Raw genomic sequence first — 18,403 nt, forward strand, 5'->3', positions numbered from 1 at the left:
AAGGTACGAACGTAGAACTCCAGATTATCCGGTTTCAAGTGCAGCCCTGCTATCAGTGTCAAACACTGTAGAAAGGTGATAGGTTACTACGAGGGTAACCATTCAGTGAAATAACCCGAAGAAAGGGCTATTATGACATTATTGAAAGGATGTAGGTGAACCACTGTTACATGTATCTAATAGGACACAATTCAATCTGAAACCTTATTTTTGCACATTTAAAGCGTGAAACAACCCTGCTCTTGTTTAAATAAAAACTCAGTGAGACCCCTAAGTAAAATGGCACTGTGTTTACTGTGATCTAGCACACAGTATCCCACTTGGTGACAGGACTTGGCTGAACACCTTCAGAGTCACCTTTCACCGCTTTAATCTCAAGAGATATTCATGGAAATTGGTGAAACACCCTGGACTGAACAGCTCACCTGTATGTCTTCTTGAACAGCCGATTTGGCAGGGAAAAAAAGAGCAGTCTTAGGCAGCCCAATCTTGCCAAGCCAACCTCAGTAATGATTAGTCTACTGTGCACATAGAACACAATTACAGAAAGCCTGTGTTATACAGTTTATACTGTTAGGGCCTAGTTAACTATTATTTTTGCACCTGATCCAGACCCCTCCCCGTGAACCAGGGTGAACTCAACCTCTCACATAGGACTTTGCAGCTGAAGCGATTTAGACTGACATCACAAAATGACACCACTGAAACATTTCAGGGATGTGATTTAATGATGCAGTTCAGGGATGATATCAGCAGCATCCTGCCTCGGTTTTTATAAGAGTGGACTTTCTGGAAATTCATTTAGTATATATTTTCGATTGGCTCTGGAAACATAACGTCACTGTACAAGCTACTTTGGGAGTTATTTAAAGCTGCTTCTGAAGAGTGATTTTAACCCTTTAACCCCCGAGAGAGCTCATATACATTACATTATTGGCATTTGGCAGACTCTCTTATCCAGAGTGACGTACGTCAAAGTGCATAGCCATATACCAGCCATTATGAAGCAGACGGGTCATTGGAAACTTCTACAAGCATCTAAAATTGCAAACATTGCAAACATTAATCATTTGATCCACACTCAAACTAAATAAGACTCCAGTGAACTCTCTCTAACCCAAGATCTCCAAAAACAGATCTGATGCACGAGAGGCCCTAATCCTGTAGACTGGCTTAGCAAACCATTCCAGTCAAAGCACTCGTCTAACACACCTTTACTCCTGGTCATATAGAAACCATAACAATGTGGACATGTCTGCTGTAAGGAAAACCCTCAAAATATTAACATTTCTGTGACATTGCCTTATTATATTATATATTATATTTATTTCATGGAAGATCTTCAAGAGACTGATAAGTGGCACGCATTAATAAAACTAGATGCGTTTTAAAAGTTTTGCGGTTAGTAAAAATAAATAAAATACTCGTGAAACTCCAGAGTATGTTGGTAACAGAGGGTTTATTTTTCGAATATAAACATAGAAAACCAAAACAAATGAAATTTTAACAAAAATCCAAACATAAATATCCACCCCGGGCAAAAAAAATAAATCATAAAATCATAAAGAGATCAAGAAAGAGAGAAAAACCAGAGGAAGTTGTTCTCTGCGACCAAATGAGAGGACGTCCTCGACAGGAACAGCGGAACGCCAGTACCTCTGTCCATCCACAGGTCTGTCCTCTCTCCCAAAATGTCTCACTCAGGCACTAAAGCAGAGTACCGAGGCAACAACCTGCACCCCAATAAGGCATGAATAATCAAGCAGGGCAGATCAGGCGTGAACAGTGGAGAAACCGATTCAAAGCAGGGAAAGGCTGTTTTTCGCCCGTGTCTGCAAACGCTGTGTGTGTGTGTGTGTGTGCGTGTGTGCGTGTGAGTATGTATCTGTGTGTGTTCAGAGGTTTGCCTGTGTGAGCAGTAAACATTGACACAGACAGTCAGGTGTCTTAGTGTTGTACTTCACAATGTACATGATACAGATAATGTGATGTTTCCAGCTCTGTTACCCACGGTTACCCCCAAGAGGCTCAATACCGGTCATTACACCCCCCCCCCCCGCCCCACCCAAAAACCTGACATGCGTCCCTGACCCCATTTCATCAGAAACAAAAGCAAAATACGTACATATATATATATTTATATTTAAAAATCCCAGGAGGCTCCATGATGTGACCTACAGTTCTGAGTCTGCCCCTCAGTAGAGTCTCACAGAGAAATACATCGTCCCCTAAATGATTACAGCTTCCATTTTAAAATGCACCTCATTATCATTCCTCTAGGAAAGACAGCATGAGAGAGAGATGTTGAAACGGACATTGTGAGAAGGTGTGTTAGGCATACATGTGGTGTTTGTGGGTGGGCTCCCCCCACCCCCATATATCCTCCTCTCACCCTGCTTTACCTAGAGCAAATGGGAGGGGGGGAGGGGGTGGGGGATGGGGGGAGGATAGGATGGTACAGGCAGGGTGATAGAATCTCAGCTCCTCTCTTCTTTCCTCATTGGTGGCAGCCAATGAGAGGGCTTCAGTTCCGCAAGGCAGCCAATCTGAAAAGAGCGCAGCGCTGTCAGTGTTTTCACAAGGTATGCTGCATATAGTGACACTGTGTATAGGATGTATGGAGCGAGTGCATAGTGTATGTAGTACATATGGTTTGTGGTTTGTGTGTGCTTATACTGTGTGCGGCACGTATAGTGTATTTTGTGTGTAGACTTCAGACCTGGGTTAATTACATTTTTGTTCTGGATTCAAATACTTTTCTACACTTTACTGAGCTTGTCTGGTGTATTTGAACTTGTGAAACCCCACCTTCTGGTCTTTTTTAGCAGGCTCAAGAGATCAAGAGAGCACAGAGATGTTTTTGAATCCAAAAGAAGTACGTATCTGACCCAGGTCTGATTCTATGCTTGTGTGTAGTGTATATTTAGCATCACCTGTGCATATAGTGTGGATACAGGACGTGTGTGTTCTCTGTGCTTATATTTATGTGGCTTGTACAGTGTATATTCTGCATATACTGTACTTGTCTGTAGCATATATTTTGCATACACTGTATAGTATGCATATAGACTTTGTGTGTGCTTACAAAGTATAGTGTGTAGCATGTGTAATGTACATTGTGTGTAGTTGCATTGTTGTGTATAGTATGCTTGTGTGTAGAGATATTGTACACATTTCACAACAGTTATGTGTATAGTATACGTACAGGGTGTGTGTGTGTGAGTGTGTTATATACTGTATATTGTGTGTAGCCTGTGTAGAGCACACTGGGTGCACAGTGTGTGTGTATGGTGTATATTTTCCATACGTACATGTGTACAATATGCACACAGGGTGTATATTGTGCGTCGCTGATGCGGCGTGTATGGCGCATACCTGCGGGACAGGAGGTCCTCCTTGTCCTGCGAGCGGGAGGAGCCCTCTCCCAGGGACGTGGCTCCGGCGGGCAGCTGGTTGAGCTGGTCCATCACCTCCAGCCCGCTCTCCTCCGCGATCTGCACGATCAGGTCATCCACCTGCTCCTGGGGCGTGGTCAGCGTGGTGGCCGAGCTCATCGAGTCCTCCATCACCTGGGGGAGAGGGGGCAGCGTTGTGACAGACGTGAGGCGGAGGAAGACCGCGCTCGCAGCGACGCTCAGAGAAACAGAAACAGAGAAGTCAAGAGTCGGAGCTCATTCCAAATCCTTTATTTATTTCGTTTGTTCGACTACTAGGTCCACTCATCGGGAGAGGCTAGGATAAGAAGTGAAGACGGTGAAATCGAGAAAAGGGTGAATTAGGCAAATTGAATGTTCTTGCTCCTTCAAACGTGAGTAAGCCATGTCAGTTACAGATGCGTGGCAGATGGGGAGAGGTGGATCCACAGGTGGATCAGGTACGCATTACACTTTCCGGAAAAATACTTTCACATTTAACAGGTTGAAATGTCCTTCAAGATAATGGAGCTCAATCGATTTCCGGGTCCGGAGCAAGGAAAAGAAAAAAGAGGAGGACTATAAGCGATTGGAATGAGCCCAAGGTGTCAGAGATGGACGGTGGAAGTAAAGGAGAGAGTGAAAGAGGAGTGTGGCGGAGGGCCTGCTACTCACGGAGGTGTGGACGTCCAGGTTCTGGACCTGCGTCTCGAACTTGTCCATGACAGCCGACACCTTTTGCAGGTCCATGGAGCCTAGGGCCTTGTCCAAGGCCTTAGTCACCTGCGCCATGTTCTTTGTTACCTAGGAGACACAGGCACAGGCTATTGGCCAACCGCGCAGCTGAGCAAATATAATTAACTGATAAAACACTGACACTGCTGTATGAGAGAGAGTGCGTGCGGGAGATAGACTGTGTGTGTGTGTGAGTGAGAGAAAGAGACTGAGTTTGTGTTTGCATGAGAAAGACAGGGAGTGTGTGCGTGGACATGTGTATGCGTGCGCGTGTGTGTGTGTGTGTGTGTGTGTGTGTGTGCATAAGAGAGAAAGAGACAGTGAGTGTGCGTGTGTGTGCACATTAGTGTGTTTGTGTATACATGAGAGAATGGGACAGCAAGTGTGTGTTTTTGTATGAAAGAGGCAGTGAGTGCGTGTCTGTGTGGAAAAGAGTAAGTGTGTGTGTGTGTGTGTGTGTGTACACATGAGAGAGAATGGGACAGTCTGTGTGTTTGTGTATGAAAGAGTATGTGTTTGCAGAGACAAAAAAGACAGTGAGTTTGTGTGTGTGTATGTGCGTATGTGCATGTGTGTGTGTGTGTGTGTGTACGGACATGAGAGAGAAGCAGACAGCGGGTGTTTGACGGACTCAGACTCACCCCCTTCATGGTGACTGCAGTCTGCACCTTGGAGGCGACGGCGTCGACGCGGGAGGCCATGCGGAGCCAGTTCAGCCCCTCGTTCTTCTTCCGGATGGCGTTCTCTGCATATACCCGCGCACACTCCACATTCTTCTGCTGCAGCGCCTGCATCAACACACACACACACGATTTTGTAGCACACTTTTTAAATGGTAAATGGTTGGCATTTATATAGCATCTTTATCCAAAGCGCTGTACAATTGATGCTTCTCATTTACCTATTCACACACACACACACACACACACACACACACACACACACACACACACACACACACACACGAACGGCGGCAGGTGCAAGGACCAACCAGCTCGTCCGGAGCAATTGGGGGGTTAAGTGTCTTGCTCAGGGACACTTCGACACATCCAGGGCGGAATCGAACTGGCAACCCTCCAACTGTCAGACAACTGCACTTACCGCCTGAGCCAATGTCACCCTTTTTACTATTACTATTAACTACTGTATTACAAAAAGTATTTACTATGACGCTTTCCCCCTATTCCCTTTGTAGACACATGCATTATAACACAAATATTCCCTTTAGACACTGATGTCATCCACACTTTGCACACTGACCTCAAAAACATATTTCACTCTATTCCCTCTACACACCGAACAAAAACACATATACATACACTTACACATAATTGTACAGTTAAAATAATTTCACACTCATCGCACTTTCCCCATTTGGTCAGCTTTCAGCAGCATCTATCATGCATAGCTGATGACATACTGCCCCCTGGGGGTGAACAAGCTGCATTACACCACAGAACTGCAGCTCCACACTGCAACAGCACTCAAAGCCACACCTTGTTTACCCTATAACCACAGTAGCAGGGATGCACAACAAGAGCTTACGCGTCACACACCAACTTGTGCTCTTCTCATTACTCCAATTATTTATCTGCTTTGACATTTCTAACAGTCTGCAGACATGCATTCTTGGTGAAATCAAATCTCCGATTGTCACACAATTCATCATTGAATGATTCAGCTATTTGCCTATTACATGCCAATGCATAAAAATGATTGACTTGTTTCAATCATATTGATTTACCAAACAATCTGATCTGAAGAAATGTGATGTGCCGCAGTCTATATATGGTTTATACCAGGCTTACCGTCAGTGGGATATGCATTGTAGGGGAAGAATTCAAGTTGCTATGCTAAAGTTTCATAATGGAGGGAATCCAATGCACAGTCAGGATTTGGTGAAAAGTCTGAACGTGATGATCCAATAAGCAGCCCACATTTAGCCTTTATTTAATCAGGTCTTGTTGATCGATCTCTTTTGCAGCGCCAAACAATGTTGCCCCTATTTGTCTCCAGCACAACAACCTCTGAGATGCAACATATCCAATCATAAAAAGGCAACAATGTAACTTAACCAATAAAAAAAGCTGTCCATTCCATGCCGTTCCCAACACTCACCTTCTTAACCTTTGACTGCTCTGACTTGGAGTCTTTCTCTGCCTTTTTGGCTAGCTTTTCCAGCTGCTTGGCTGTGAACTGCAGATTTCAGAAAACAGGAAGAAGGGAGGGGGGGAGAGAAGGGGAAAAAACAAGGTCAAAAGAGGTCCAAAAATGGAAAATGCCATTTGTTTCATAGTGTCTCTAAAGCCAGGAGTACACCAAGGCGAGGGCTGGGGTACAGTCTGCCTGTTCCATACGTGTCATTGGCTGAGCCCTGGCAGGAGGCGTTCGGACCCCGTCGGGACCAATACCAAAAAATGAATCAGGAGCTTGTCGGTCGGCACTTCACCGTGCAGTGAAGTTTTGACAAGAGTGAAGGGGCATGATGTGGAAGTGGGCTCACCTGTATGGAGCCCATTTTGTTTGTTTGTACTTTGTCCCTATGCTTATCGTGGCAACAGCTAGGCTATACACTGCACATTCATAATTCTGGTCAGAATTAGAAAGATGAAAAACGTTTATACCACATTTAAAATGCTATCCACTTGATGTGATTTACAACCTGTTTGTAAAACTATTATCTGTTGTTAAACAACTTCTTAACCCAATGGTATACAGGAGGTAGAGCTAGATTTCTCTCAGATTAGTGTTTTTATTTTTTCAAGCACTTGACAAGGAATTGATTGTTCCTACGCTTTTAGAACCTGCATACATGTGTTACATGTGCATACATGTGTTACATGTGCACACAATGTGGGGCTCTATTGGCTAAAAGACGACTTGCATTCACCGAAAGCAAGAATGCAAATGGTGAGGCAACCATCAGGGCAGTGATGTTAGAGCCATGGGATAGATCACTCCCAACCAGTTCCAACGAGACCCCACCCGATGCCGGCTGTAGTCGACCGACCATCAGGAGTCCTTCAGCTTGCTGAATTCACTGCTTTAAATCAGCAATCTGTGACTTACCTTCAACTGGAAGAGTGTGTCTGTAGGATAAGGGGGGTGGGGGGTGAGAGAGAGAGAAAAACATAATTACTGCATTGCAACAGTCTGCATTAGCCCCTGGACTAATATTGTGTGACATTGAGGCCAGGCTCCTGCTCCATACAGATGAGCTTGACCTGCGGTCTCCCACAGAACAGGGGCTTCAGTAGAGCCTGCCTCCTTCAGCCATTACTGTCAGACCTGGACCCTGGCAGTTTATATTAACATGTTAAAGGTACAATGGGTAATTTGGACGTCTAACGGTCAAAAGAGAAATAGCAGCAACGAACACCTTCAAACCACGACACTGTTTATCCCTCTCCCTTCCGTGTAAAAACGTGCAAAGTTGAAATGCCATTGGCTGTGGCAATTAGAACAAATTTTCAACCAATGAGCTTGAATTATTGTACAGTTATACAATGTTTTGGTACAGATTGTCTGGCCGTCAACTGTATATTTTGAAACCAGAATTTAAGGACTATAAACACAGACAGAGGGTGAATCAGCATGTCAGTGAGCCTTTTTCAATGATCGGAAGGGATTTACAATAGTCTTGTAACAATGTTTTAACACAAAAATCTTACCTTTTGTACCTTTAAGTATTTCAGAAAGATGCCAGGTCTCAGGTGAATAAATAACACCATACTTTGGCAGAATACCTGACCACACCCTGGCCATAGGGGCACAGACTGGCCAGGGAATATAGGCTCAGTATTTACCATGAAATCAGAAAAAAATCTAACGTATTCATTGATATTCATACTGATATGGTTAATGGCTGGCATTTATATAGCGCCTTTATCCAAAGCCCTGTACAACTGATGCTTCCCATTCACACACTCACATAAACGTGTGTGCTACATATATTACACTACACTGTATATACATATTATACGCCCCGTTTTTGAAGAAAAAAATTCTATAACATTTGTATATTGTTTGCTAGTTACAAATGTTTGTGCACATATAGATGGTGATATCCAAGACCGGTATTTTGTTTAAAATCATATTTTGCGCAAAATCCAGCGAATAAATCTGAATTAAAAAAAGAACTGAATGTCATTTAAAATATTTTCCCCATATACGTCAAAAACTCGTGAGCTAACTTAAGTTATATGACCGAAAAGAAGTGAGATTAATACGATTTCATATGACAACAAATAGAAGTTATTCAAAGTAGATCACACGATCTACTCACATACCCGCCCACGTAAGAACGAACGACCAAGTTAACGTTAGAAAAATGTTTCACTCGGTTTGCGCAGATTCATATTTCTATAAATGGATTTAGCTAGCTAGCTGACATAATTAAATTAGTTAGCTAACAATTTAACACAGACGAGTATTCAAGTTGGCTTAATGACGAGCTAAGAGTTAGCTATCATGTAGCAAAGATGCACGTAACATAAGTTACAATGTCCTATTATTGCAATTGCGCAACGCTCAATTAGCCACAAATGGAAAAACAAACTTTGTAAGAATGTGAATATAGCCGGTTAAGTATCTTCGTGTTCGTTAAGGTTATGTCAATCATAGCTAAAGTCCTTCAAAGAAAACTTGCTAGGCTATGCACCTGGCTAGCAAGTTGGCTAGCTAGGTTTGCTAGCTAGACTAGCTTACAAACAATCACTGTTGCGACAAGTAACTGTTACTTCGAGATCGTAAACAGAAATCAACTGAAAAAGTTGTATGGTGCATATGGATCGTTGCCGTCTATAAAAGGAGCTTATCTCTCCCAATGTCTAATATAAAGATAGCTATGGTTTGGTTAAACGCTACACACGGGTGGAGTTGTTACCTACGTTAGCTAGCTGCTGCCAGCTAGCCATTTCAGCTAGCTAGGTTTTGTGCCATTATGCAATGCTAGCTAACAGCTCATAATTGGTATCGATAAGTACCCATTCGGGCAGGACAGCCAAAATAGGCATTTCTTACCGTCCATTTCCCGAAGCTTGTGGACTCCGTTTGTAGTGACAGTGCGAAATCAGACAATTTATTTTGAGGCAAAGTATTTCTTCCAATTTGTTTTTGTCTCTCAGTCAACCGTCTTCCTCTTCCTGGCTTGCAACTGGCATCACGTCATCACGTGTGAGGGGCATGTCTGGCTGGTTGAAGTTGTATGGATAGCGACCAGTTCAATGGAAGCGACTCTCGTTGTATGTCTCGTGACTACGGTCGCATGCCTGGTGTTGATGAACAAATTAATTTTGCTCTAGATTGCTAAAATATGGTGGTGTCATGGAGAGGGATGTGAGCGAAATGGGATATGTAGCCTATTGCACAATAACGGGTTTCGGTCAGTTTTCTTTTTTTTATTGATTGAACAAGTGAAATAAAGTGACACAAATCCTGAATTTGGTCTTATATTATTTGGATAACACAAAATACATTCTAGCCGTCAAGCTTGTCAAGCCTGTCGACCAATGTTCAGCTTTTAGTTGAGTTAGCCAAATAATTTGCAATAAGACGTCGAGGATTCGTTTTCTCACAGTAAGTTTATTGAAAAAAGTTAAATTATTTGTATTCAAGACCAAGGCTACAATATATAGGACTACGCATTTTATAGATTTCGACAGATTTGTGTAATAGCCTATCTTTACAATGAATGAATAGTTGATTATTTTACATTTGACATAAAATACACCGCTTGTTTTCCAATAATACTCATATGCAAGCAAAGGACACGGAAACTATTTCAAACAGTCAATATTAGACCGTTTGATTATATGAAACCATCGCTATAGTTTGAACCCCGTTCTTATAGACTGTCACCAAAGAAAGACAGGGTGGGAGAGGGTTAAGGAGAAGGAGAGGAATAGGGAGGGAGTCTGACAGGCAGAATGGATGGTTCAGTTTTGACAGGACCAGTTGACAGTTGGCTACACGTCAGTGCGGGGCATGGGTCCCATCCGCACCCGCTATATCGAGGCCGATCTCTGATGGGGTCTGGGGTGAGCAAGGACACAGAAGCTGCCGGTAAGTCGCCGACAACAACAGGTATTCGGCGTAAGGTTCTTCTAACATGTATCAGGACTTATTCTGAAGTGAGTTTCGAGCGATCAAATAACTAGACGTCGGGTCTTTTGGACGAATGATTGGCTTTTCCATGTTTTTCTAGCTGTTCGGGTTCTAGTAGCCTACTTATAAGATTTTGTTTTTTACTGACAAAATATATCGAAAATATATCTTCTGAATGTTGTGGTTTGGCAGGCTATCGGTTTGTTTCCATGCATAGTTTGAGTGATGCCTATTTTCCAAGGAGCTTAAGAAATGAGCTCAATCCAATTTAAAGATGCTTGCATTACACTATCCGATCCCAGAAAGATATTTCCTCACTCATCACTCATATGGAAATATATTCCCAGCTAATACAAAACGTTTACAGAACATTGAAGAAGGTAGGCTACCTGTTAGATATTTTGGGAAGACGTCATAAGATAATGAGAAAGTTGCGAAAGTTGAGTAAAACAATCAAACATTAATCAAATAGGCCCTAGTCCTTATCTTTGTTGTACTGTTAGCAGTTGAAATTGTACTTCCCTCTGGGGTCTTTCAGCGCACTTATCCCTGGTTATGGGTATGCATTTTGTTGTACGTCGCTCTGGATAAGAGCGTCTGCCAAAAAGAAAGAAGATTAGTTACGTTGCAATTTAACAGACCTAAGATAATGTCCAAGTACTATGCAGAAACCTGAAAAGTGAACGTGGCGGGGACGCGAACCATAACTTTCCAAAAATGTTTTAACCAAAACGTAGCTGGATTACAATCATTTTGTGGGTGAGACGTTACCGTCCTTTTGCTTTTTAGAGAAGCAGTGCATAATTATAATTTGAAAACTGATTATTAATTATTATTTTAAGATTAAAATGTAGGTTAGGCCTACATTCGGCTGTATTTAAGGTCCGTGTTTTGTGTCTGCTACATAGGAGCTCAAAATGAGACGGGATCCCAGTCAATGAGCAAATATCCCAGAATCATCATAACAGCAGCGTCCAACGACGACCTCTTCGGACCGCCTTCAGACAAGCCTCTTATCATCCGGGAGGCCAGACCGGGAACTCCGATATATGTCGGTCGCCGGCCGTTTCCTTCATCGAAAGCAAAGAGCCACTAAAAGAAGATCACTGACATTTTGGTTGGTAACCGCTACATGTAGCCAAGCATATTCAGCCTATATTATAATATAATAACCCAATAAACCTATAGGCCTAGTTAAATTATGTATGACATATAGTTTCATTGTTCGTTGCCCAGTCTTGTAAGGTCGCTGATATGCGGTCTTTAATGGAAAACAATAGTTTTTGAAGGGGACGTGCAACACTGGGAAATGTTATGCTTGGCCAGGGTAAGACGGTGTCTGTAGTTCTGTAGCTAACCTAATTACTTCCGGATAACAGAATTCCTACAAGTTTGGACGGAGACAAATTTGGATCTACTAGAGGGTTTCGGAGCGCCTGGACGGCGATGGAGTCGACGACAGACACGGACCCCGAGCCTATCAAGCTAAAATCTCTTAAACGGCCGGGAACATTTACAGTACCATCGCAAGACAGGGTGAGCACGAATCCGGATCCCTAGGGTCTATCTACCAGGCATCTTGGATTCCCCACGCTGTGACGAGTTTCTAAGATTAAAAATGTTTTGGCGTTGCACGTTTCTCGAGGGCAGTCGAAAAGGGCGTCACTGCTTGCAGACTTTAATCGCCTTTGATTTAGCCAGCTTAATAAAACGGTGAGGTCACTGTAGTTCGATCCAAGCAGATGCACGCGTATCGCTCACCAAATGTCCAATCAATTAGCCGCGCATTCATCTCAGTGATGGCTATTAAAAGCTCATCTCTGGAATCCTAGTCCGATTAGACCAATGAATGGAAAGGACAGTGTAGCCAGATTTTATCTGTTCACGGTATTACAGGGGGATACTGGTTTGACATATTCTGACCACATCACTTTCTCGCACCCTGTTTAATATTGTAGCTATAGTGTCCACCGAATTACATTTTTGTTATTGCGTCAGTTACTATCCTGTAATTGATTAATTGTCTTGAGCCAATGTGCAATCAAAAGTGTTTCTTTCCAAATGCATGAGGATTAGCCTTATAATGGAAAGTCATGCATGTTCATGTCACACAATAACAAATACAAGAACAGAGCCAGGCAGGCAACTGGTGTACTCTTACTGTTTTGAACTGCGCAGAGGCAGATTACTATGGATGCCCGCAAGGGACATCCACTGCAACACAGATCGCTTACAGGACGACGTCGTATATTACTGGTAGGGCAAACAGGCAGTTATACTGTGACAATTACATCTGACCGCGATTTTGTTACAGTTAAGTGATTGCAAAAATTTGTATTGTATAGAGGTGATAATTGGCTTTGCAAGATCGAAAACAAAAACATTGAATTCTCCTTTAATAAAAAACCAAAAACAAAAATCTGGCCTTTGTGTAGGTTGTGGTTGGTTTCTGTAGCGAAGCAGCTTGGATCTTTGTAGTGATTGTGAATGATCTCTCTGGAGTGACTGTAACACTGTGCTTCCAGGTGTTACGGTGTACCTGATGTATTGTTGTTGTTGTTGTGTTTCCAGCTGGGCAGGTGCAGAAGCGTGAAGGAGTTTGAGAAGCTGAACCGGATAGGAGAGGGAACCTATGGGATTGTGTGTGAGTAAAGCAGATGGCCATTAAAAGTGTGGGGATTATACATGTAAAACCAGGGCAGAGTTGAATCTGATGGAGACCTTCCAATCATTACCAACCCCAGAAGTTTTAAGCTATTGAAGAATCTGGTACTCTAGCAACATGAATGAATCTTCCAGCATACTAACAAATACGATCTCTGTCTCTGGCCTACACACCGATAATTTTGCATACCTGTGTATATATGCGACGTGTGCACTGAAATGACCCTGCTCCTTGTGCAGATCGAGCCCGTGACACAAGGACTGATGAGATTGTGGCTCTGAAGAAGGTCCGCATGGACAAGGAGAAGGATGGTGAGCGAAGTGCCTTGTCTTGCGTTTGGTTATTCCTAATGTCTTGTGAAGTTTTTTAAATTGTATTTTGGCATTTTTCAGTTCTGGGGAGTAGTTGATGTTTTGGGAGTGGTGTTGTTGATGTTTTGGGGGTGGAGATGTTGATGTTTTGGGGGTGGTGGTGTTGATGTTTTGGGATGTAGCTGATGTTTTGGGGTGTTGTTGATGTTTTGGGGGTGTTGTTGATGTTTTTGGTTGTTGTTGATGTTTTGGGGTTGTGTTTGCAGGGATCCCAATTAGCAGCCTGCGGGAAATCACCCTGCTGCTCCGACTCAGACACCCCAACATCGTACAGCTGAAGGAGGTGGTGGTGGGGAGCCACCTGGAGAGGTACACGCAGAGAGACACACACACACGCACACACACACACCTGGAGAGGTAAAGACACACGCAGCTTGCACGTGCGTGCACACACACACACACACACTCACACATCTCACAGACACACCCAAATCTCACAGATGCACACAGACACACGCACAGGTACTTACTTGTGCACACACCTAAGCGCACTTCTCTGACCGTGCCCTCTGCAGCTTGTTTCTGGTGATGAGTTACTGTGAGCAGGACCTGGCCAGCCTGCTGGAGAACATGCAGACCCCCTTCTCTGAGGCACAGGTGAGTGTGTGGAGCGTAATGACCCTTCACACTCCTGATTTCAGCAGGGAACATTCTGCTTCAGCACCTGTCAAAGCATATGTGTGGCCCTAGACTCGAGGATGGAGTAGGCAGGCGTCTGGCCTTCATACTCCTGGTCCTTCTAAAGCCGTGTAGGGCCTACATTTCACTGGCACCCAGGCCTTTTTAACCTCTTCATCATACAGCAACACAGTTAATATTTGTAACCTTGTAACATGTCATTTGTATGTAACGTTGGTGAAGTATTGTTGCTCACTATGCTTATGTTTGTGGATAAAATGTTACAATGAGAGGAGTATGTTTCTTCAGATTAAATGTATTGTGATGTTTGAGGCAAAACGTCACAGTAATGGAAGTCTTATGTTTCTCCAGGTTAAGTGCATTGTTCTGCAGCTGCTAAAAGGACTGGTCTACCTGCACCATAACTTCATCCTGCACAGGCAAGAGCCCTCCATTTCTGTCCCACAATTCCCTGCTCCCTCACCCTCACTTTCTGTCCCACAATCCCCTGCTCTTTCTCTCACTTTCTATACCACAATCCCCTACTCTCACCCTGTATTCCTAATCCCCAACTCAATCTCTCTCCCAAACCCAGACAACCCTCTACTCACTCGACCATCTTCCGAAACCCCATTCTTTCTCTCCCCATCCTTAATTCCAAGCACTATATGTAGTTCATCTAGTGCTGTGATGACTTGTTTCTATGTGCAGTGCAGTATTTATATCTGTGGTGTTTTGTTTCAGGGATCTGAAGGTATCCAATCTGCTGATGACCGATAAAGGCTGTGTCAAGATTGGTGAGTCCAGTGGGTGATGAGAATCCCATAACGTATGAAAATCAGCCATGTTGAGGTCTGTGGATCTGTGCAGGGAAGGATTGAGATTTGTTGAGTGGGTTGCAGTAATAAGCAGGTTAAAATGTAGCCGTGGGCTTTCATACATGTACCTACTGTGTGCGTATGCACGTGACGCGTGTCTCTCTCTGTCTAGCGGATTTTGGACTGGCGCGGGTCTACGGGATCCCACTGAAGCCCATGACGCCCAGGGTGGTGACACTGTGGTGAGGCTCTTACACTGCAACCTTGCACTCCCCCTTCCTGTTCCTTCTTATTTTGCATTCCTCCCCAGTCTAAAATGGCCGATCGTATTGATCACGCTCAATGTCGCGACCTCCGCTATTGATTCAGGAGCACGCGGACAAGTGTGTAAGTGCTCGACTGAAACAGTGCCTTAACCGCACAAGCCATGAGTATTGTTCTTTCTCCCTGCAGGTACAGACCACCTGAACTCCTCCTGGGGTCAAAGACACAGACCACTGCCATCGACATGTGGTGAGTGCCTGTCAGTCTCTGCTCCCTCCCTCACTGAGCCCTTCTGGTCATGACATCACACACCAGATATGCAAATATATAATATTTTTACCAGCGCTCATAACTCTGACCTTATCGGCTATCTATGATGGAGCACAGACCAGCATAATGCTCTCGTTGGAGCACAGACCAGCATAATGCTCTCGTTGGAGCACAGACCAGCATAATGCTCTCGCTGGAGCACAGACCAGCATAATGCTCTCGTTGGAGGCATGTGATGTCAGGCGCCACTTCTTGTTGTGCAGAAATTTACAATCAGGTTTGCAGTGAGTGAGAGGAAGACCCTTCATGCTCAACAGGCAGCATGGCAGACACCTAACTGATTGGCCAGAGATTTAACTTACCAGGTGTCCCAGGTCCTGATTAGACAGAAACTGGCCTTGCCTAAAACAGAAAAGGTTGTTGTGCACATTCAACCCAGGTAGGGTACAGGTGGACAAAAATATGCAGCTATCAGAGAACACAAAGATGTGTCCAGACACTGAATTTGTTGCTTTAATAAGTTTACTCCTGCTTATTGGACTTATTGGAGTAAAGAATTCATTGTGCAGACATCTTTTATTTTAATTTTCTCTACTGGCCTCGAGGTCTAGATTTGAGTATCTTTGCACTAACTTGTCTCTGTGACTGTCTCATTTCTTGTCTGTTCCTGGCTCACTTGGCCACTTCCTCCCCCAGGGCTGTGGGCTGCATCCTGGCGGAGCTGCTAGCCCATAAGCCCCTGCTGCCGGGCAGCTCCGAGATCCAGCAGGTGGACCTGATTGTGCAGCTCCTGGGGACGCCCAACGAGAACATCTGGCCGGTGAGGACCACAGCGCCCCCTTTGGCCAGGCCTGTAACTGTGACTTAAACCATTACTGTGATGACACAATTTCACAGCTGTTAATTACCTAGTATTTATTGGGTAAATACACAGCTACTTGTGTAATTATTAGGTAACTACTTTGATTTCAGTGGCAAGTACTATATGTGCATACTTTGTAAATATGTTTTACAGCCCGTTTCATAGTGCTTACCTCTGAAATCGAAATAGTTACCGAATAGGTACCCGGTACATGCTCGGTAGTTAACGGGCTGTAAAATGAAATGTCATTATTATTGTTACAGCTGGAGCTAGAATTCCAGTATGTGTGTGGTGGTTCCCTGCAGTCCACAGTGACCTGTGCTGTGCTCCTCTTGTTTTAACGGTAATGGTACCTGTGTGTGTGTGTGTGTGTGTGTGTGTGTGTGTGTGTCTGTGTGTGTCTCAGGGGTTTTCTCGTCTGCCGCTGGTTGGACAGTACAGTCTGAGGAAGCAGCCTTACAACAACCTGAAGAATAAGTTCACCTGGCTGTCAGAGGCAGGGCTCCGCCTGCTAAACCTGCTCTTCATGTACAACCCACAGCGCAGGTAACGTGCGCACGCACACGCACGCACACGCACACACTTGCGCGCACACGCACGCACGCACTCGCTCAGTCACTGAATACCCCATTCAACCGCTTTCATGTGAATTTGTGGGGTGGAGTGGAAACGCATGAAGTTTGAAAAAACATGAAAATCTTTTTTTTTTTTTTTACTTTCAACACTTGGCTGATGTGGAAAAGTTGGCGTATTGACAAAGGGCGATAGAAACATATTTTAAAAATAAATCATGACGTGTTATGGACCTGTCAGCTTGGCAGCTTTTGATAGCGTAATCTTGCTCATAACGGTTCTTGATGGAAACGCACACCTATTCATGTTTTTCTTTTGCCGACTTTTCATAAATTTGCTCAACACTCGCATGGAAACTTAACTATTTATTCTCTCTCTCTCAGGGCCACTGCTAACGACTGTTTGGAGAGCTCCTACTTCAAGGAGAAGCCACTACGTGAGTGACGGGCGGGGCCGCTGGATGAAAAGAACAGCGTCTTTCTTCCTACTTCTGACCAAATATTGACCGTTTCCTGTTTCCCCCCCCCCCCCCTCTCTCTCTCTAGCATGTGAACCAGACCTCATGCCCACCTTCCCTCACCACCGAAACAAGATGATGGCTGCACCCATCGCCGAGAGCCAACCCAAACGCAGCAAAGTGTGACCTCTCATCCTAGGGTGTGTCGAACCTCGTACAGGATCCCTGGAACAGATTCAGACTGAGATGCAGGGCAGTTACAGGTGTGGACTCCACCTGTATACATGCCTGTTTCCATACAGTTGGCTAAGTGTTGACTGCACCGGTGTTGGACGTTAGCATCGTTTGCGTTGGGTCTATGCGCTGCGATTATAGGTCAGTGTTGAAGGACCAGATTGTGTATGGCAGGTTTGGGGGGTCCTGTGCCCAGGGTAGTTTGCATTTACAGAGTTCTCTAACCCTTGCCTTCACTGCCACATGCTGAGGGCCAAGCCCAGCTTTACCCACCATACTACTGCCGTCATTAGCATTGTTCGATGTGTAATATAGCAAATTGAAAATGTATCAGATGAAGATGAACAATAAAATGCAATTTCTTAGATCTCTGCTTTAAATACATTTTTTCCTTTTTACTTTTCTGCGTTTATCCACAAATGTCAAGAGCTAATTTTGTATCCAAAGAACTTCTACATTGCTTACACTGCTATTGTAAATTTCAAGATTTACAGGGGCAGCCTGTAGCTTACTGGCTAAGGTTGGTGGTTCAAGCCCCTGTATAGCCACAATAGGTTCCACACAGCTGTTGGGCCCCTGAGCAAGGCCCTTAACCCCATAGTGCTCCAGAGGGGATTCTCCACTGCTTACTCAACTGTAAGTCGCCTTGGATAAAACCGTCAGCTAAATAACAAATTTATAAGATGCACTCAAACTTAAGAAACACTCAGCTTCATATAAGTGTTGCCACACATTAAAGGACAGATTAAAGAAGATAGTTGGCCATCATAGCCCAAAAGTCTTCTGCCTGTTCTGAATTGGCCTCTTTTTACAGTGATACATTTGCACAGACCTAAAGATAATCAGGCACAAATAGCACAAATAAATTAAATTAAAAAATCACAAATAGCTTTTAAAGTCACAAATTGCAATACTGCCGATTGGTATAAACGTCCGTGCCAGTTATGCACACCACAACAACAGAGAATACCACAATTTAAATCATTCAGTTTAGTCTCAGCAGAGACATTACATCAGC

General features: G+C 43.9%; 2 protein-coding genes across 4 annotated transcripts; one reads left to right on the forward strand and one right to left on the reverse strand.

The window, feature by feature from the left end:
* Window positions 1–1,440: 1,440 nt before the first annotated feature.
* Window positions 1,441–9,360, reverse strand: chmp1a (charged multivesicular body protein 1A). The gene is made up of 7 exons (XM_061221114.1): window positions 9,171–9,360; window positions 7,218–7,237; window positions 6,267–6,344; window positions 4,790–4,936; window positions 4,089–4,217; window positions 3,376–3,569; window positions 1,441–2,546 (listed from the first exon to the last, which is right to left on the reverse strand). Exons 1-7 carry the CDS (start codon window positions 9,175–9,177, stop codon window positions 2,525–2,527), a joined length of 597 nt encoding a protein of 198 aa, XP_061077098.1. The 5' UTR covers window positions 9,178–9,360; the 3' UTR covers window positions 1,441–2,524.
* A 712-nt stretch (window positions 9,361–10,072) lies between these two features.
* Window positions 10,073–17,752, forward strand: cdk10 (cyclin dependent kinase 10). 3 transcript variants are annotated; one of them, XM_061221112.1, is made up of 15 exons: window positions 10,073–10,211; window positions 11,162–11,374; window positions 11,633–11,789; window positions 12,825–12,897; window positions 13,158–13,229; window positions 13,496–13,598; window positions 13,805–13,886; window positions 14,280–14,347; window positions 14,652–14,704; window positions 14,898–14,967; window positions 15,179–15,238; window positions 15,956–16,079; window positions 16,528–16,667; window positions 17,078–17,130; window positions 17,240–17,752. In XM_061221112.1, the coding sequence occupies exons 3-15, from the start codon at window positions 11,700–11,702 to the stop codon at window positions 17,335–17,337; spliced, it is 1,086 nt and encodes a 361-aa protein (XP_061077096.1). In that variant the 5' UTR covers window positions 10,073–10,211; window positions 11,162–11,374; window positions 11,633–11,699; the 3' UTR covers window positions 17,338–17,752. The 3 variants fall into 3 exon arrangements, with proteins under 3 accessions (XP_061077096.1, XP_061077095.1, XP_061077097.1); XM_061221111.1 differs by having other exon boundaries at window positions 11,162–11,370; XM_061221113.1 differs by lacking the exons at window positions 10,073–10,211; window positions 11,162–11,374; window positions 11,633–11,789 and adding an exon at window positions 12,411–12,509.
* Window positions 17,753–18,403: the final 651 nt, after the last annotated feature.

Source organism: Conger conger, chromosome 15, assembly GCF_963514075.1.
Source record: "Conger conger chromosome 15, fConCon1.1, whole genome shotgun sequence".
Lineage (NCBI taxonomy): Eukaryota > Metazoa > Chordata > Actinopteri > Anguilliformes > Congridae > Conger > Conger conger.